Consider the following 20,591-nt stretch of genomic DNA (forward strand, 5'->3'; position numbering starts at 1 on the left):
CAGGTCTTCGCAGTGACTATTTTGTGTCAGCTGCGGTTGCTGATGCTGTTCGTCCCAAATCCGCATACCGGCCCTACGGATCATTCCCCTCTCTTCTGCAGTGAACAATATTCCTATTATCAATTGCAGCTCGTCCCACGTGTTTTTTACTTACGAGATGGGGTCGGACATGAGTGTTTTCAGTCATAGTCCTAAGAAATCAGCATTGGGAGGTGTTTTAGAACATAGGAAAGCACTTAGAATGAGGAAAGAGGATTTTGTTAAATATTGAAATCAGTGGAGGCTGCTGTATAAGTTAAATGGCTGGAGGATAGAACCTACATATATGACCCATAAGTAAACCCACAGCAACAACAAAAACCACACGGACAGAAGACAAGAAAGTGTGGAAAACACAGAAGCAAAAACGAAAGCCAGAGCTGTTCCACAAACTAAGGAGCATAAGAAATTAATCTAAGTTAAGCTGCTACAGCAGACGGTAGAACTGATGTGCAAGTGTTTGATGCACACCGGAGAACCTTGCACCAGAAAGGGAATGTGAGTAAAATAAGACTGAATAAAATAATTCATGCTGAAATGACAGGTTTTAATTACGCACAACCTCAGCCCTGTGAATATGAAGCAGGAAGCACCTCAGATATTCATGGCCCTGATGACAGAAGTCACAAATTTAGTCAGTGACTTACTTTATGAAACGTTATTTTGGATGCAGCATTTGACAAAAAAACCCAACCAAATTAAACAAAGCAAACAACAATCCAACCAAAACCCACAAAGACCACAAATCTAGATGAACTGCAAAGGTGTGGGTGAGGTAAACGGGAATATGTGGAAGCGCACATGTGGATTGCAACCCAATGCTGTTCAGGACCAACCTGGGAACACGGAGAGCTGGCACGCTTGGGGAGTGATGGATATATGGATGAGAGCTCCGAAATAGCTCCCAGATCATTCAGGAAGAAAGCAAGAAAGATAAAACAATGACATATGGTGCTGTTCATAAAGAGAACAGGAAATAACATCCACCAGGGAGAAATAGAGAAGAACACTAAAACAGGCGGCCTGTGGTGAATGCAAACAAGAATTTTTGGAGAGAGATGAGAAAACAATTCGAAGCTCCCCACAACAGCTCTCGCAAACCACAAAGTCCAGCAAACTAGCTAAGAAGCGTGCCAGCAACACTACATATCTAATACAATACTTTTAAAACTCATTTCAGGCAGCTGCCCATCCAAGGCAGACCTCTTCATTAATTAATTTCCACCCCAATCAAGCCAGCAGTGATTAGATGGTCACCTGTTTAATGGTCAATGCCTTGCATGACACAGGTTACCTGCTACACAAATTCATTTTCACTAGCTTGTTCTTCGCTTTACGTTGCAGTCTTTTGACATTGTTCCTTCTGAAAGTATACACAAAAATCCCCCAAAACATTATTTATGGTTTATAAAAATTACAAACATTTATATAGTAGAAATATTTATATTTTCGATAATAGATATTATATTAAAATATTATAAATTTATATTTATCAGTTCTCCCAGGTCCTTGAGGCAAAGGGCTGCATCCTTGGTGAAATGCCATCTCCTCTGCCAGGCACAACAATAGAAAATCGGGGATGGAAGATTTCCGGCACCAAAAAAGGCAGGCTTGTCCGTGTGGACAATCCTCCCCTAACAGCCTGACGCTGCCATGACCTGACCTTCCTCACATGTGCGCTTTGCTTTGCTTGCCCTGCTCCTTCCCCTCATTTTCTAGACCCTGAGTACCACAGCACCAAGCTCACTATCACGTCTTGTTCTGTCGCAACGGAGCAAGGAGGAAATGATACACAAGAGAAACTACATCATGCCTGATTTTAGCTCATCTCTAACAGAACAATCACAAAGACAACAAAAAAGCTGCATTCGGTCCGCTCCCATTAAGACCCATGAGTTTTCCCACCAACTTAAAATAGGAGGACTTTACCTTAGGAAAAGCGTACATCGCTGATTCAGCTTAAGAGACAGAGCTGTGACAAAGGGGGCACTTCCAGCTGTGCTGCAGGTGTTGTACTCGAACTCCAGCCTGTTCGGCAGGGCTGTAAAACCCCCGAGGAATCGCACATAAAAAATGGAAATAAAAAAGGCAAAAGACAAGGAGGCAAACCCCCATGATTTCTTGTGGTCAGTGCTCACTGTGCATGTCCATCTGGCCCAGATGCCTTTCTCTGAGGAGAACAAAAGCACAGCTATGTCAGCAACACTTGCATTTCTAACAGCCAAGTCCAGAGCTTAGAGACCATCCCATCCTCACACGAGGGAAGGATGAAGTGGAAACACCTCCAATTACACACACTTGTGTTCCATCTCACCTGGGAGCCAGCAGGTGCCTGCAGCCTGTGAGGAGCCCCAGTGGCCCCCACCCGCAGCCAGAGAAGTTCAACCACACCACACCACACCACTAGAAAGAGCAGCACAGGCCTTGTGAAGTTTTGAAGAGGTATGATCGCTACTGTGACGAACAGTAGGACTTCTACTAACAAACAGCTTTCCAGACATAAGATCTGAAAATAATTAACGAAATAATATAATAAAAATAATAAAAATATGGAAAGGGGGAGTGTCAGGAGGATGGAGCCAGGCTCTTCTGGTGACAACCAGGGACAGGACAAGGGGCAATGGGTGCAAACGGGAACACAGGAGGTTCCATTAAATTTGAGAAGAAACTTGTTGGGAGTGAGGGTGTCAGAGCCTGGCCCAGGCTGCCCAGGGGTTGTAGAGTCTCCTTCTGTGCAGACATTCCAACCCGCCTGGACACCTTCCTGTGTAACCTCATCTGGGTGTTCCTGCTCCATGGGGGGATTGCACTGGGTGAGCTTTCCAGGGCCCTTCAACCCCTCACATTCTGGGATGCTGTGAAATACAACCTGAAGCCAACGTAAGGTCAAGGTTGAACATGCCTCAAAACCTGGAGAAAGTTGAATGTGGCCCCTGAATTAATCAGAGAGTACTGGGACAGGAGGTAAAGAAACCACAATTGACACAATAAACATACTTTAAAACACAAATACAAAGCTAACGTTTGCTACTGTCAGCCACTGAGGCACCTGTGTCAATTCACTTGTACAGCTCATCTTTCCCCTAGTAAGAACATTGATAAATTGCAGTTTTAAAATGAGTAGGCACTGCAGAGAACACAAGACACTATCTTGATTTAAGGAAAGCTAGTAAGAATATCAAGAATCTCTAATAAGACAAGTTTAAATGATTTAAGTAGCATTTAAACGAGAATCAACACCTCTGGCACTTTATCATTTACTCTCTTATGCTCAATTAACGCCAGTCACTCCCCAGCCATGACACACTTTGTGACCAAGGCCATCTACTGGTGAGTGCGCCGTGCAAATTAATGGGGCTCTTGTCAGCCACATCTAATTAGCGCTTGTTGAGATTTAGCCACACGCATTGAAACTGTGCCAAACAGGTGTTTTCCGTCAAGCACTGTCACTAATTAATAAACACGACCACAGTTTTGCATGAACAAATAAATAAAGAAAGCCTTCCCAAACTCTACATGAAGAAACACAATTTCACCCAAGAGGAACGAATAAGAATGTGGTACTTTGCATCTCCATCCCCAGTCCAGACACCCTGTGACCCCCACGTTCTACGTAACATGAATCGGAAATAACAGCATTGCTAATAGAGATACGAATTTTACCCTAAAAATCACTAAAATCGCTACCAAACCTGGTAACACTGTTTTCAAGACTTACTGGGGTTTGAATGAAGAAGTTTGCAGGTTAAAACTGCAAATATTTTAGACAGGTATGTACGGGGATTAACAGGCCATAGTACAATTGTCATTATTCCTCCGATTTACAGCTATAGAAATGGAAGCCAGGCAAGGAGATGGGAGGGAAATAAAGCACATCCAAACCCTACACGCCGTGATTTCTAAGGTGATTTCTGGGACAAATAAGCAAGAGAATTTGGGAGCACTAGTGTGGTATGACACAGAGATCCCCGCATCTTTCTAGTGTTCCCTGTTCAGCATCGTTACCCCTAAAACACGAAGGCACTTCTAACAAAACACCTCCTCTTTTAAATTCAGTAGCACTTAAATTAGTATTATGATTTTTAAAGTGTTTGAATGGCGGCACTGGAAGTCTTCAAATTACACGGCAATACTCCCCTCCATCTTTGTCTTCATCAGGATGAAGCAAACTTAACCCTTTACTCCTCCTTTTTGCCATGAGAATTTGAGACAACCTTTATAGTCTATAGAAATGTATTCATTAGGAGCTAGCTTGAAGAATGGCGCAGAATTTATGGATGGCAGGTAAAAAAGGAGGCAAAGCTTCTTGTAAATATCAACATCCTCTTCTTGAAGATGCACATGGGTCCCCTCCTTCCAAGCTGGGTGTGCATTTGTCTTGTGGCTTTTTCTGGGAAGAGTGAGGTGGTAGAGTTTGCTTCTGAAGCCAATACTAGACTGTAAATCCAGTTTAATTACACCACGTTTATTCACTGTGAAAGCAAGACACTTTCTAGCACAGTAAGCTTAGTCATTTATGTGCCTTTCCGATTCGTTTTTGGTGCAATAAGGCCATGGGTGCCTCTGCATCTGATGGAGGTTTGCAGTCTCCAAACCAACAAGACAAAGACAACTTGGAAAGAGCAAATAATGCATGTAAATTTCCAGTGATACATGTTATCATCATTTTGGAGCTTGTTTACATCAAGACACAATTTTATAGCAAACAAAGCAAAAAAATCTTATTTTAAATACAGAATCTTGTTTGTCCCCTGAAGACAAGGCTCTGTGGCACCACTGAACCTTCCCCAGAGGACAAAGCACAAATTCTCCATGATAAGGGCAGGCCGCTACAGACCAAAATACCGGCATTATTTTGCCAAGGTTTGACATAAAAACTTGTTGATAAGCTTTAAACATTCTCCTCATTAAATCACTGCACCAAAACAGCTGAACTATGGAAAATGTAATTTATACTTTTCAATCACGACTACTGTGAATTGCAGTAATTATACTTATTTTACACTTTCAAAAACACCGTATGAGTCACTACAACACACTTGAGTAGATAAATTTGAAATAGGGGATTAAAAAAACATGTTATGATGATGTGTTGATCTCCATATAAAAATCTCAAGCTACTTACACCAGGGATCTCATGTTCCAGAAATAATCTGAGGACTGGAAAATTGTTATACTGCAACATCTAATTTTAACGATTTGCTCACTTCTTCAACAAGCATTTCAAAAAGAGGCCTTAATTTAGTTTCACTGTCAGGTCCTCTTTTAATTTGTTTCTTACGCAAATCCTGTACCAAATACTCATAATGGCTCTAAATTTCTTAATCTCAAATATATTCAAAAGCAAGTTTACCTCAAAGTGAACTGCTGAGGCTAGACAATCTAGGAAGTCTATCTACGTCTCTCTCATCTTGCATATTATTCAGTTATATATTGTATAGTCCCTAGGGAAAAAAATAAGCATATGAAAATAACTCAGAAGGGCCACCAGCCATTCAAGTGTTGTTTTCTACAAGTTGTACCATTTCTTCTCAGAATCGAAGAAATCGACGCACCCGTAATACCGGCCTGCGTGAAACTGCACCACGTAAATGCCTTAATTAGTACCAATTAAACTTGTCCTTGCCTGTTCCAGGGAAAAGGCTTTATTGTGATGCTGCCGCACAGCGTGAGTTTCAGAAACGGTTCTGGGAAATCAGACATACAAAGTTCATCCCTCTTTTGGAGGAGAAGGCAGGAAGGGAAAAAAAGAGACTCAAAAAAAGCCTGATATTTGTTATATCAGAACATTTACAACAGTACATAAAAATGCTAGAAGGCCTTTATTCTAATAGCCTCGGATGTTCAATTCGTGTAATTGTCCAGTCTGGTTTTGCTCCTTCTGTAAATTCCCTTTGGAACCTGGAAAAGGAAAGACAGTAGGTGAAGAGTTGTTAGAATGTATTTGATCCTCGAAGAGCTGCTAACACCAACAAGAAATCATGGAGTATTTTATTTCCAAGTTATTCCTGTAAAAGCTCCTTTGACTCTGATGCTTTATGCTCCCCAAATGGAAGATCCAATTTAATTCAGTAAGTAAGAAACAAAGAGCAGTGATTTCCGAGGGTTTGGGTTCAGATCCACCAGACAGGCTCAGGCAGCAACAGTAGAGATCTTGATATGAGGGAAGCACTTGGTTTTCATAGCAGTAACTATGGACATTGCTGCATAGCAAATCTTTATCTCTAAATAAAGGGTTTAATTCAATGGCATGGTGTAACTGCGCTGTAAAAGTAAATCACATGCTACACATTCTACCTGAAAATTGCCATTTTTACCCACCTATACATTAAAAAGTATTTATCTTTTCAGAAATACACCGAAGATCAAGCTAACAGTGCTGAATCTCCCTGAAAGAAAATTCCGCAGTTGTTAGGCAAATGGAAACATCCATCCTTATTTTCAAAGAACCTTCCTTGCGCAGTCACTAATGCCCTCGTCCCTGTGCACGTTAGTTCTGACTGCTTGTCATCTAAACGCAAGGCTGAGCTTCAAGCTGAATATTCGTGCTCCCAAGTAACCTGCATATTGTGGACCAAAGCAGTATAAATAACAGTATAAACAACCTCACCGCTCTGCAATTACATGCAAATCCACCCCTGGAAACTGCCTTCTCCAGCACCCAAATACTAATAATAACTACAATACTAAGCTTCCAAGGCCTGTAGCATCTTTACCCATCTGCGTTTAGGTTAGCACTGTAAATAGCAGAAGGAACGCAACCTTGCGAAGATCTCCCTGCTGGGGGTTAGGAACAGATATTTAAGGCCTTCAGGGGAGGTTAATGAGGTTAATGGAGCCTCAGAAGTGTCCAACTCAAAAAAACATGCACAATTGGGCTAAGGGAGGGATCCACAAAGCTTCATTCCAGCCAAAAGCACTGGTGTCCTCAGAACGTTTCCTTTATTTCAGAGCTCCTGCTCCTCTAGACCTCAGAATCTCCCCATTTCAAGTGCGGGTGCAGAAGCCATTGACTATACTGCATTTCTCTCACAAAAATCCTCACTATTTCCAGCTTCTGAGAATGTCATTTCCAGTACATTTTGCCAGCTGCGCAGATGTTTCTGCACTGCCCTGAGATCACTGCACTAATGCGGACACTATCTACAAGTGTAAATCTCTGAAAATCCATCTTACTAACATGTGCTTTGAGGGTTTGGATGAGAGTCGTGTGAATCGTCTAAACACCAGGTCGCGCTTGGATGAGAAGGATGAGAACTAACTTAGATCAGAATCAAGGTAAATTAAAACACACCAAGCTCTGCACTGATGCAGAGTGAATGCTTTCAGTTCCCAAACTGCTTTCCACACAGCTAACCCATGCACATGGACACACACACACAAAAGACAAACTTACTCATAGTTTGCTGTTAAAAGATGTCTTTTTTCTTTCGTGCTTTCATCCCCAAACACGATCTGGAAAACTTTGGTTTCACCTGGGACTTCATCAGGTAGATTAGCGCCGTTCAGGTACCAGAAACGCATCAGGATACTAACAAACTTCCTTCCTGTTGGAAAGAAATCAAAGCATAAGGTGGATGTGGGAGGTGAAATACTCCTATTTGCTATCTAGTGTATATTCTAGTGACACCCTGGAAGGGCAGCGACTTCAGCCATAAAGAACCGTGATAGAACAACGAACAGTAAAGATATTTAAAGCCATAGAAGGGTATGTCCAAGGCGTTTCAGAAACGGGGACTCAACTTGCGCTGCACCACAAGTACGGATTAGGTCCATATTTTGAAATACCCTGTATTTCACCATGAGTGTATCATGCGTAATCAGATCATACAAAGAAAACCTGGTTATCACAAGGCTCAAAGCTAGCTATTGATATTACACAAAAGTACGTAGGGTAGTTGAAGACCAGGAGCAAGTCAGGAGAAAAAAGCACCTCCTTATGTCAGTAAATAGGAGCAAAGCTCGCTGGGGCTGACAATTTGAAATGCTCATTCAAAGACCCATGGTTAGATAATAAACCATCACGACTGTGTCTGATAGTGAACTGAGCAGATGATGCTGGTGTTTTACCAAAAGAAAAACTTGTTCAAGCTCATCATTTAATCAGGAAGTCCTAGAACAACGGATATTCCACAAAACCAGAAATGAAAACAGCAAAATTGATTTCATTGTCTAGCCTTCACTATTCTTCTTGGAATATATATTTTTATTGCTGAAGTAACAGCTTTCTGCGTATAGTAGAAACATAGTTTTTGAGTGGTTTGAGATCTCGAAGCAATAATGATAGTAAAAGCTGAAATTCTGAAAGAAGAGGAATGAACAAGACCTAAACAGCAGTCAAAACAGTACAAAGTCTTACTAACAATTATCTCTCACTTTCTGATTTAAAGGGAAATCAGGGAATGATACACAGATGAACTACAAACTGAAGAAGAAGGAATGAGAAACAGTACTCAGAACCACACTCCTAAGGAGAATGCAAGACTGCCCATTGCCGAAATGGTTTGGAATTCCAAACATACCGTCATCATCATAGTAAATGCGAACATCTCCCTCTGTTGTGTACATGATGGCGTCAATGTCAGCGGCTAAAGCATCCCTGTGGTTGTCGGGGAGCAAAGAAAGCTTTTCCTTCAGCACCTGGAGCACCTGCATTCACAAAAACTGTTTTCATGAGCTTTTCATTTGGAAATTGAAGTAGCAAATGAAGTTTCAGGCCTTGAAAGTAAACACTAAAAAGCTGCAGGGCAAACAAGCACCCTGGTTCCATATTGTGCTGTTTTTCACAAGTTAAACAAAACTGACAGCATTTGTAGATAATGACACGTTGATGACCTGTTATCTCATAATGGGAAAACCAATTGTGAGAATAAGAGGTGGAAAGCACTTACTTCTGCTGACACGAGTTCATCCAGCAGGTCAAGTTTACGCTGAGATAGGAGCTTCGAAACCACAGAAAAAGCCTACCAAAAAAAAAAAAAGGGAGAAATACATGAACAAATAAGACTAGGTTGGCTTGTTTTCTGGACAAATCCATCATAATGTGATAAGCTACCTAAATATTCCATGATTAAAGATTTCAGCATTTGCAGAGTACATCACCACTGAAATGGAAGCTCTCCAGCGTTAAAAAAGTGATTTTGTGAGCAGATAAAAATCTAAGTTTTCTTTTCAGCCTCTCATTTAAAACATTGAACCTTTTGACAACAGGCAAGCGAATGCAGAGCTCGGTAAAAACAAACAAACCATTACAATAATCTAGATAAGTTGTTTTTATTCTCTTTATGGGAATTCAAACAGTGTCTTTCCCTGTAAGTATTTTCTTCCGCTGCCCTTTTCCGACCTCATCTCCTGGTTTGGGTCAAAACAGACGCTCCAGTTGATAAAGTTTCTTTATAAATCCCGTTTAGTCTCTAAACTTTGGGAAACTAAACAGCTCTTTTCCCCTCAGTTTTGCAGGTGTATTTTCATACAGTAACAACTCTACACATTCAAACAGCGCACTTGTGAAATGCTGACAGAGTGTTTAGGACTCTATAGCAAGTAAAAATACCCAAACATAACACAGGGCAGGGTAAAACAGGTGGTTCCGCGCACAGAACAACTAATTCAGCGTAGGTTTTCTTTGTGTCTCAAATTGATCTTAAGCACTTTAACATTCCGTCCCCTGTTGCCTTGTTCTGAGTTTTGTTTGGTTTTTTAGTTAAATACAACAACTGAAGTTTCACAGCAGGTAACTGTAACTTTGAGATCACTACCTCTTTGACATCTTGTGTTGACCAAACTTGCTGGTTTCATAAATTTGGGGAAACATATATGCACCAGCTCTCTGCCTGCCTAAGCTCTGTCATTTTAGCAGAATCTGCTAAGAGGAGATACATTTCCCCTTAAATTCTCTAAAACATCTGGAAGCATCTTTATTCATAGTACTTCGGGGGACAGCTAAACCAGCTCATTTTAATTCTGGAATCTCGGAAAGGAAAACAAGACAAGTTTGAAGAAAAGTGCGCATCGGATTATTCTCAGTTCCTCCAGAACCACAGGAGGGTTTGGGTGGGAAGGACCTTCCCAGCTCTCCAGTGCCCCCCTGCCATGACAGGGACATCTGCACCAGCTCAGGTTGCTCAGAGCCCCGTCCAGCCTGGCCTGGGATGTCTCCAGGGATGGTTCATCCACCACCTCTCTGGGTACCTGGGCCAGGCTCTCACCACCCTCAGGGCAACAATTTCTTCCTCATGTCCAGCCTGAATCTCCCTCCTTCACAGCATCCCAGGATGTCAGGGGTTGGAGGGCCCTGGAAAGCTCATCCAGTGCAATCCCCCCATGGAGCAGGAACACCCAGATGAGGTTACACAGGAAGGTGTCCAGGCGGGTTGGAATGTCTGCACAGAAGGAGACTCCACAACCCCCTGGGCAGCCTGGGCCAGGCTCTGACACCCTCACCCCAACAAGTTTCTTCTCATCTTTAAGCGGAACCTCCTGTGTTCCAGTTTGCACCCATTGCCCCTTGTCCTGTCCCTGGTTGTCACCAGCAGAGCCTGGCTCCATCCTCCTGACACTGCCCCTTTCCATACTGATCCCATGAATGAGTCCCCCCTCAGTGTCCTCTTGTCCAGCTCCAGAGCCCCAGCTCCTCAGCCTTTCCTCACACGGGAGATGCTCCACTCCCTCCATCATCCGTCTCCATCCTCCTCATGGGCCGGTTTAAGCCCTGGAAGGCGCACCAGGTCTCCCGGAGCTCCTCCCGCCGCCGAACCCCGCGGGTCCCCGCCCGCCCCGCACCTGCTTGGCGCCCCTGGTGAACTCCTCCACGCTGAACTCCTGGTCGAAGTAGAGCCGGATGAGCAGGTAGTAGAAGCGGGTGCGGAGCCAGGCGAGGGGGCTGGTGACCCGCACCACCAGCACTCGCCGCCGCGGCCCCTCCCGCTCCGGGCCGTGCCCGCCGGTGCCGCTGCCGGTGCCGGTTCCGGTTCCGGTGCAGCGGGGCCGGGCCGGGGCTGGGGCGGCGGCGCGAGGAGGCGGCGGCAGGACCCGGAGAGCGCGCGGGGCCGCCAGCGCGCGCCAGAGCCAACGGGCGGGAGCCGCGCGCAGCGCCATGGCACGCGCGGTGCGTGTTGTGTTGTGTTGTGTTCCGCCCCACTCCGTCCGGGGGAAAACGGAGCCGCCGCCGCTGGTTCCCCCGCGCCGCGGCGGACTCCGCAGGGGCGGGGGACCGGCGGCTGTGGTGGCGCCGGCTCCGAGGAGCGCGCAGGGACCGGCGGGAGGAGGGAGGAACCTGCTTGTCCCCGGCCGCGTGGGCGGGAGCGGGGGGAACGTTTCTGCGCGGGCGCCGCTTTCCGGGGGAGCGGCGGAAGCGGGCGGAAGCGGGCATGGCGGTGGTGGCCGTGGAGCGGCTGGAGGGGGTGACGCGGGAGCGGTTCCTCAGGGACATCTACCCGCGGGTACGGGCGCTGCGCTCGGCTGCGGGAGAACCGCTGCGGCCCTGCGCGGGGCACGGGGCAGGCCCGGCCGCCAGTGCGGGGTCGGGACTGGGAGCGAGTGCAGAGAAGGGAGCGGAGCTGGTGAGGGGCTGGAGCACAATGTGATGGAGACTGAGGGACCTGGGGGTTCAGCTGGAGAACAGGAGCTGAGGGGAGACCTTCTGATCTCTGACCTGCCTGAAAGGAGCTTGGAGCCAGGGGGGTCGGGCTCTGCTCCCCAGGAACAAGCGCCAGGAGCAGAGGAAACGGCCTCAGGTTGCGCCAGGGGAGGGTGAGGTTGGATCTGGGGGACAATTCCTTCCCCAAAGGGCTGTGGGGCATTGAACAGGCTGCCCGGGGCAGTGCTGGAGTCACCAGCCCTGGAGGGTTGGACAGACGGACATGAGGGTCTCAGGGACACGGGTCAGTGCCGGCGGGGGGGAACGGTTGGACTCAATGAGCTTGAGGGGCTTTTCAAACCAAAATTATTCAATGACTTTGTGTAGTGGGTCCTGATACTCAACTGATTTGTTTGCCTGTACTTAGTTTGAAACAACTAAATCTATTGTGGGGTTTTTTGTGTGTTTTTTATTGTTGTTTGTTTGTTTTTCCTACTGGATGCTATGATCATTTCACTGTTGTTTTTATTTTCTTTTAATCCTTAGAGAAAGCCAGTAGTGCTGAAAGGAATGGAACTGGGCACTTGCACAACCAAGTGGACAGTAGATTACTTGAGCCAAGCTGAAGGATCTAAAGAAGTCAAAATTCATGTCTCTGCGGTGCCGCAGATGGATTTCCTCAGTAAGAACTTTGTGTATAGGTACTTCATCCCAAGGCCTCTTGTATTTAATGTTGGATGCTTGTAACATTCACACATACAGCGCACTTGTTTGAAGCTGAGGGTGAGAATATGAAGATACTTTGTGAAAACTTTAAATTACATCCCAAAGTGCTGTCCTCAATTTCCCTCTCTTATTTTAATTCCACAAATATCTCAACACCCTGAATAGATACCACAAGGGTGAAAGGAGGAGCCAAATGGGGCCTTAGAAGTGGCGGCATGAAGAAGTGTCATATTTTTGACAGAGCACCCTTGTAGGAAATTTGAGCCTGGCATTTGCTGGTGTTAATAAAAAACAAAACAAAACCACCCTTGATACCAGATGATACGCTGGTTTATTCTCATTATGTGGTGTGTTTTCCATGTTGCTGAACAGTGCTTGTTTTGGACTCACCGTGTGTCTGAGCTTCTCTAAGTGCTGGCACGTGGCAGGCGCGCCATTGCACTCCAGAGAGGTACTAATTAAAACCGAGCTCCTTTCAGAGCCAGCACATGCAGTTCTCAGGACGTTCAAACTACTGGATATCACACGTTTCACCAGCTCTTTGATCCTGATGTGGGTCCTATAAACTCTTGGCCTCCTCTGAAGTTTCTCTCATGTAGCTGCCAAAACATTTTTTCACAGTTCATCCTGTCTCAGTCATGGCATTGTTCTTCAAGGGTAAAAGCCTTTATTTTGGTTGTCCTTTATTTTCCCTAAGTGGGAACAAGATATGTTCAATATGTTAGAGTTTTAGGAAGGCAGAAACACATGCTGTGGGTGTAAACAAGCTACAAGCCTATTGTTCGGGGGAAAAAACACCTAATAATCATGCTATAACCTGCTCCCTGCATAATGAACTTTTGAGTCTTTGAAATGAGGTTGTACTCAAATGACTTTGCCTTATCTCCATATTTCCTTTTCCGTGCTCTTATTTTGTTTCTCATTAGAACACCTCTTGCTGTAAGTTCACCTCCAGCAGTTTGTAGACAGCCAGCAATGGCGCGTCATTACAGCAGGTGTTGGGACTTTCAGCTGCTTCGCTTGAAATTCAGGAAGCTTTGGCCCTTTCTGCAGCAAGCCCCTCATTCTAACACGACGGGGGAATAAGCAGAACTAGAGGAACAGGAACGCTGAGGGCTCACCGCTCGGTTCCGTGGCTGTAAACGGATGCGTGTGAGCGGCACTGCCGTCCTGCTGCAAGCCGCAGGCTCCTGCCCTGGCTTTGTGTTGGTTCTGGAACTCATTCAGCCATGGGACGTGCTGCAGAAATTGGAATGTTTCTCTACTGGTTTAGCTTTGCAAGCAGGTTCACCATGGGGTCAGATGAGCGCTGGCGCTGGCAGAAGGGCTGATGAGGGCAGACAGCAAGGGCAGGGCCGTGACAGCACCACTTTAAGCGGTTGTGGATCTGTGCTCCCACTTTCTTCAGCAGCAAATGTAAACGGGCAAGATGTAACAGTTCAGCTCAAGTCCGAGGGTTGGGTTTGTTTGTTTGTTTTTCCATTGGCTTCGGTGGTGGTTGTATTTGGCCCTTACAACCAAGCCTGAAGTGTGTAGAGAAGTGTTCTGTGTGCTGTCAGATGCAGGTCACGTTCTGGTAGGAGGGATAAGAGGCAGTTCTGGGCCCCCTCAGTTCCAGCAGGACAGGGAACTGCTGGAGAGAGTCCAGCACAGCCACCAAGATGCTGCAGGGAGTGGAGAATCTCCCGTGTGAGGAAAGGCTGAGGGAGCTGGGGCTCTGGAGCTGGACAAGAGGACACTGAGGGGGGACTCATTCATGGGATCAATATGGAAAGGGGCAGTGTCAGGAGGATGGAGCCAGGCTCTGCTGGTGACGACCAGTGACAGGACAAGGGGCAATGGGTTCAAACTGGAACACAGGAGGTTCCACTTAAATATGAGAAGAAACTTGTTCCTGGTGAGGGTGTCAGAGCCTGGCCCAGGCTGCCCAGGGGGTTGTGGAGTCTCCTTCTGTGCAGACATTCCAACCCGCCTGGACACCTTCCTGTGTAACCTCATCTGGGTGTTCCTGCTCCATGGGGGGATTGCACTGGGTGAGCTTTCCAGGGCCCTTCCAACCCCTGACATTCTGCGATTCTGTGATCACAAAAAAACCTTTGCTCAATGATATTTTCCTCCAAACCTTGGTGGTTGCTCTGAAATTTGATATTTACATGCAATATATTCATTATCCTCTGACACTTAATATGAGATGGTGAGTTGAATGAACATAACATTGAATTAATATTCGTAACAGTGAACGCACGTTGTATTACTACTTGTGCTTGGTTTGCCATTCAGCTGTCAACTGATGCCAAAATCTGTCATCCTTATGAGAAGCTCCCATTGTTTAAATAAATTTATTGACTTCAGAGGGACAGGCTTTAATGCCCAGTGATTCTTTTTGGATCTTCTGAAGTTGTGTTTAGTAACTTCAAGGAAAACATTAAAGAAGCACTTGAAAATACCAATATTCATGTGTTGTGCTCAGCTGAGCTAGCACATAGTTTTAAAAAATCAGGTAACTGAAATAAATGTTATAGATCTACCAATGAAGATAGGTATCTGTGTTCATGCACAAATTCAAAGCAGAAAATGCATATATATATATATAAACATATATAACACCTGCAGGAGTTTTCTTGATGCTGAGCTTTTCTGCAGGTGCATAAAAATGTACAGTGAACAAGCCTAAAAGTGATACAGTGTTGTTTGGATGTACATGTGAACATTTACTAAAGCAGAGAGGTTTGTAAATGCAGGATTTCTGTCTTAGTGCAGCTCTTCAAACATCCACTGCAAATGCTGATTAGGCACCATGTTAAAAAAATAAATGAAAATCAGCATATTACATTCTCAAGAGCTTGTAATTTGAAACCTGCCATTTAGAGCATGTGTTGTCACCGCGGTTCATTGTATAAATGCGAATATTTCTGTTTTAGAACTCTGCCTTTTGACGCATTTGTACGAAGAGCAGCTGAAGTCAAACACAAGGAGTACTTTCTTTCAGAGGTAATTTCCTCAATGTCACAGGTTCTTCTGTTGGTTATTTTGCCACTAAATGGAGGGAAAAGTAATTAATTATAATTTTGAGTCTTACTCCGGTAAAGGGCTTGATCTTAGGTTTAACCGTTTTGTGTGGCTTGAAGCCAGGGGAAAAACTGTGGGGAGAAGATAATTTTTCTTGGAAATAGCTTTGTATGCATACAGTGTGGTTAACTTCAGTGGTCATGTTTCTGTTACCAAAAACTGCTTACGTGAGCAAAAATTCCAGCATAAAATTGAGAAATCAAGCCTCGCTTTAGAATAACAGCTGTATCATCTATGTGTTTTGCAAGACAATGTCACTAAGGTATTTTAGGGTTTGATTACAGCTGCTAACAAAATACAAATATGGATTTATTGTAATGTGAGTGGCAAACATGTGGCTGCCTTCACACATCAGTGTTCAAAGGGGGGGATTTTCAGACAGGCGTGATGAAGAAGCAGATGTGCTTTTCACCCTTTACGCTACGTGGAGTGCTTGAAGTTTTGAAGCCAAATGCAATAGCTTCCTGCATCAGAATTTAAACTATAACCTGCATTTGCTTTGAAGCCGTTCAGTAACAGCAGTGCTGAAGCAGTTGACAAGTCTCCCTCCACTTTTCTGATCTCAGTGAACACGTTTTTCCTGCTTCTGGAGGTGAACAGCAGGGAGCAGCAGAGTAAAGGCAGTATAACGAAGTAGCTGAATTTGTAAATGTATTTGTACTGTATTTCATGAAGCCCTGCATTAGATTAATGAGAAAATACAGGCTCTTTGTGTTTGTAATTCTTATTTAAAAAGAAAAACCCAAACAATTCTCTTCTTATGTTCTTTTCAGGATGAAAAGTACTATCTGCGATCAGTGGGTGAAGATGCTAGGAAGGTGAGTTATGTGTGATTACAGTTCTAATATAAAGCCCTGGTTTAGGAATAATTTAAAAGTCCTCCGCTGGCTCTGTATGACAGGCATACAACGTGATTATGGTCACTTGGCCCGTGAGTCTGACCGGATTGAGGTCAGAATATTGAAACCTACGTGTCTAAAACAGTTACTGTTCCACAAGGGCTTAGCTCATCAGTGAAGAGCACATTCCTCACCTCCCATTCTCCGGCTTGTGTGGTCAAAGAAAAGGACAATCTCTTGCTTTTTCGGTGTGGTTTCTAGCAGCCATGGTTTGAAGCAGCTCTCTGGCTCTTATTGATATCATTGACATATTCGATAAGGTTTCGCTTTCCTTTTTTCTCTGAACACAGAGGTTCTACTTGTCAAGCACACAGGCTAAAAACCAATTAGTGGGATATTTTTTACACCCCAGCTGCAGTCACTTGAGCATATTTAGAATTCCTCTCCTCGCCGATCTGCCGTTGCATTCCCAGTTGATGCCAAAAGGCCAACCACCAAAACGATGTGCTCTTTTGAGCTCTTCGCCAGCACCGAAGTTCTGTACGGTGGGAAACGACAGCCAAACTCTCCCTTATTTTAATGTGCGGTTACAGTTCTCTAAGAGTTCTGTCCTTTTTGTTTCAGGACGTTGCAGATATCAGCAAGCAGTTTCCTATTTTGGCACAAGATGTTCAGATTCCAGAGTATTTTGAGAAGGAACAGTTTTTCTCTAGCGTCTTCCGCATCAGCTCAGCTGGATTACAGTTATGGACACATTACGATGTAGGTAATAGGTGCGTTTAGCATCAAATGTGGCAAGTGGCATTATGGTGTTGAGATATCAGGGTGCAAATGTCTGACAAAGATCAGTTAATGACAAACTACACATATCTTGACATAATAAAATGAATCACGTTTCATGGTACAGTGGATTTTAAACAGATGTATTGTGTGAGCATAACACCTTATAGGTTTTATGTCTAATTCCATACTCATAAGATTAAATGATGTTTTGATTTTTTTCGCCCTTTTTTAAACTGTTTTGAGGTTCAGTTAAAAATCTGAAACACAGTAACTTTCAATATTTTCATGTTCAAGATGAATTTTTTTTCATTCTAATGGCCAGATTGTTGGTAATTATCCAATGATTGTGGTGTTCTGTTGCTGCAATGCATTAGATTCCACGTAGATTTATCTTCTAATACTGTGTGGTGTAATTCTAAATAAAATTATTTATCAGAAAAATAGCTTTTTGCACTATAATTAGTAAAAAGAATCCTTTATCGACAGAAGGTCAGCAAAATGAGGCGGGAGTGAAATAGATCCTGTATTATATTTTGCTTGTTTGCGTGTCTAAAGTACTGTATGTCTTCGTGTTTTAAGATGGAAGAACTTGATTCTTATTTAAGGAAAAACATAAAGTTGTTGGAAAGCAATATTGTGTTTCCACATACACCATTTGTCAAGAATGTGCGGCTAGGGGATAAAGTAACTCCCATTCTTGAGTTTTTTACATTATATGTGGAAGCTCTTTTAGCTAATCCTTAGAATATGAAGGTTTCGATAATTCCCTCTTATAAGCCAATGATATTTTGGAGGTTACATATTCATCCTCTCGTCTTGGCTGACATCTTTTCTTCCTGTGCCCATTCCAGGTGATGGATAACTTCTTGATCCAAGTAACAGGGAAAAAACGAGTTGTTTTGTATAGTCCTCAAGATGCGCCGTATTTATATTTATCAGGTACGTATGTAACATACATGGAGTTTGGAGATTGTAGCTGTGTTTTCAGCTCATAAGTGTCACATTGTAGTAAAAAAAAACCCAGGAGAAATACAGAGAACAGGTCAGTAAATGTGGGGGCCATCAGAAGAGTTACAGAACAATAAACCAGGATTAAGTTTGATGCCAGAATGGCCACTTCCAGCAACGTGGTAATGCTGTGGTGCTGTTGGAAGAGCAGGAACGTTCAGTCATGACTTCTGGAAACTTTCCTAGGTACCAAGTCAGAGGTGCTGGATGTGGATAACCCGGACTTAGAGAAATATCCCCTGTTTGTAAAAGCCAAGCGCTATCAGTGTTTTTTGGAAGCGGGAGATATCTTATTTATTCCAGGTAAGTAACAAATAGTTGCTGAATATGTGGTTTTGAAGTTTTGTTTGCAATGTCTCATTTCTAGGGATGGTAAGAGGTTACTAAAGCATTTCTGTGTTGTAAGTAGGAGCATCTAGAGACATCAGCAAAACTTGACTATTTCTTCCAACTGTACTAGTTAAATTAGCCTTATAAAAGGTATTATTATATCTACCTACAAAGCTTCTCTTCCCTCAAGATTACACTGTATGCTTCTGAACTTATGTCTTAATAGATCAGCACTATAAAATCAACTCATGACATCTGAAATCGCTTCAGTGACCTGAGTTTTCCAAGGACAGAACTGAGCAAAGAACAATTTCTGTTCTTCTGTAGCTCTGGCACCCAAGAACTGTGAGGCAGGTGATTTGATGAGAATTCTGGATGGTAGAGTTACTGGACTTTCTAGAAACCCATAATCACCTTTGAGGAATGGAAAGACAAGCCCTAATGATTTTTCTGCCTAAGCAGAAGATATAAAGCTGCTTCCTGGGCTGAGATAATGATTCTGGTGATCAGGGAAAGGCATTTGAATTGCTCCCATTGAACTATTCCCACTTATTATTAATTTTTTGTTGTAACTCATCATGAGCTTGTGGCAGATACCTATTCTGTTGCTTTTCACATTATCTGGGCAATATAAACAGGAATGCGTATCGCTGAAAAAATGAGATGTTCTTGGAGAAATGTGTGTGGTTATTATGGAGAAGGTCGAAGCAGCTTCTCTTCCTAACCTGAAAGAAACTGATTCATTTATCAGAATGAGCTTTTCTGTGTCTTCAGCACATACAAGCAACTAGGCTGCAATAAGCATTCAGTCTTTTGGCTTGAAACTGAAATAGGGTAAATACACCACATTAATCATAGTTTTGAGTATCTATACTTCAGCATTGTTGCTTTTGTGTGAAGTTGTGGGTTGACATAAATGTCTTGAAGAACTTCTTAAATTTGCTACAATTACATATATTTAGAGATGAATATAAAGAAACAAAAAAGACAGTATTTGAGGCTTTTCCTCATCTAGTTTTTTCTGACACTTGTAATGAGCCCCATGGAAGTTTCAGATAGTAATTTTCATTTTTCATCTTTCTACAGCGCTGTGGTTCCACAACGTAATTTCTGAGGAATTTGGAGTGGCGCTGAATGTCTTTTGGAAGCACCTTCCTGCCGAGTCCTATGACAAGACTGACACTTATGGCAATAAAGATCCCACAGCAGCTTCTAGAGCTCTACAGATCTTGGACAGGGCCTTGAAAACACTGGAAGAGCTCCCCGAGGAATACAGGGATTTTTATGCTCGGAGAATGGTGTTACGCATCCAGCAAAAAGCCTATCGGGATGATTATGGATAAAATAACACAATGTAATTCAGCACGCTCCTAGGAAAGTACAAAATCATATGTTAATACAGAAGCTGTGTGTATGTACATACGCTTTCTGTAAAGTTAATAAAAATTATGCGGATAGGCTTTATTATAGATGGATGGTTATCTGGTGGGTTTTTCTTGTTTTTCTTCATGTGCAGTGAGCGCACAGTTTATTGCACAGTCTGTTAAGCACCTGCCGCTTAAATGTCCACAAACCCATCCAGCCGCAGTCCTGCTGTCTGACACCACGTTCCTCGGAGGTGTAGAATCTGCTGGGAGCGGCGTTTGAGCACTAGAGAAAAGCTTTGTCCTGAAGGGCAGGATCTGGCACCATGGTGCAGATTATTGGTCTGAACCTGCTCTTGGCAGCTTGAGCGGTGCAAGCAGCCTGCGGCCATGTGAACAGGCACCCAGCCACCGCCATGAATGGTGTGAATGGAGCCAGCCGAGCGGCTCTGATGGCACCATTGTGCGCTCTGAGGGCAGCATTTCAATGCGGGAGCACAAATAGGTCTCCCAAAATTTTTGTTCGAAAAGGAACAAGGATCGCTTGTGCGTGCCGCTGAGACAACCTCGCTCTGTTCGGCTGGGGAAGCGTCAGGGCTGTGTTGGACTGGTAATTAATGCCATTTGGGATATTTTCCAATCCCCCTTTTTTATTTTGTAAGGGAGGCTATTAAACTATAACACCTCAGGCCAAACGAAAGCTATCCCTCAGTCGCAGTTATTAGTGCTGAGGCAGCCCTGCAGGAAAGCTGCAATAATTCACCCATTTAGGCCAGCCTAACTAGTGATAAAGATCTCGAAGTTACTGCGTTTAAAATTAAAAAAAAAAACAAACCAAAAATGACTTGGTGCTTT

At 43.8% G+C, this 20,591-nt stretch overlaps 2 protein-coding genes across 4 annotated transcripts; one reads left to right on the forward strand and one right to left on the reverse strand.

Annotated features, from left to right (window-relative positions):
- Window positions 1-4,540: 4,540 nt before the first annotated feature.
- Window positions 4,541-11,192, reverse strand: MAIP1 (matrix AAA peptidase interacting protein 1). 2 transcript variants are annotated; one of them, XM_080346795.1, is made up of 5 exons: window positions 10,822-11,192; window positions 8,931-9,002; window positions 8,562-8,688; window positions 7,436-7,586; window positions 4,541-5,483 (listed from the first exon to the last, which is right to left on the reverse strand). In XM_080346795.1, the coding sequence occupies exons 1-5, from the start codon at window positions 11,134-11,136 to the stop codon at window positions 5,462-5,464; spliced, it is 687 nt and encodes a 228-aa protein (XP_080202921.1). In that variant the 5' UTR covers window positions 11,137-11,192; the 3' UTR covers window positions 4,541-5,461. The 2 variants fall into 2 exon arrangements, with proteins under 2 accessions (XP_080202921.1, XP_080202920.1); XM_080346794.1 differs by lacking the exon at window positions 4,541-5,483 and adding an exon at window positions 5,493-5,940 and having other exon boundaries at window positions 10,822-11,188.
- Window positions 11,193-11,400: 208 nt separating this feature from the next.
- On the forward strand, window positions 11,401-20,291 carry TYW5 (tRNA-yW synthesizing protein 5). 2 transcript variants are annotated; one of them, XM_080347003.1, is made up of 8 exons: window positions 11,401-11,480; window positions 12,164-12,318; window positions 15,265-15,334; window positions 16,186-16,230; window positions 16,876-17,013; window positions 17,886-17,973; window positions 18,229-18,345; window positions 19,459-20,291. In XM_080347003.1, the coding sequence occupies exons 1-8, from the start codon at window positions 11,409-11,411 to the stop codon at window positions 19,713-19,715; spliced, it is 942 nt and encodes a 313-aa protein (XP_080203129.1). In that variant the 5' UTR covers window positions 11,401-11,408; the 3' UTR covers window positions 19,716-20,291. The 2 variants fall into 2 exon arrangements, with proteins under 2 accessions (XP_080203129.1, XP_080203130.1); XM_080347004.1 differs by lacking the exon at window positions 11,401-11,480 and adding an exon at window positions 11,569-11,600.
- Window positions 20,292-20,591: the final 300 nt, after the last annotated feature.

Source organism: Nesoenas mayeri (assembly GCF_963082525.1).
Source record: "Nesoenas mayeri genome assembly, chromosome: 6".
NCBI classification, from domain to species: Eukaryota; Metazoa; Chordata; class Aves; order Columbiformes; family Columbidae; genus Nesoenas; species Nesoenas mayeri.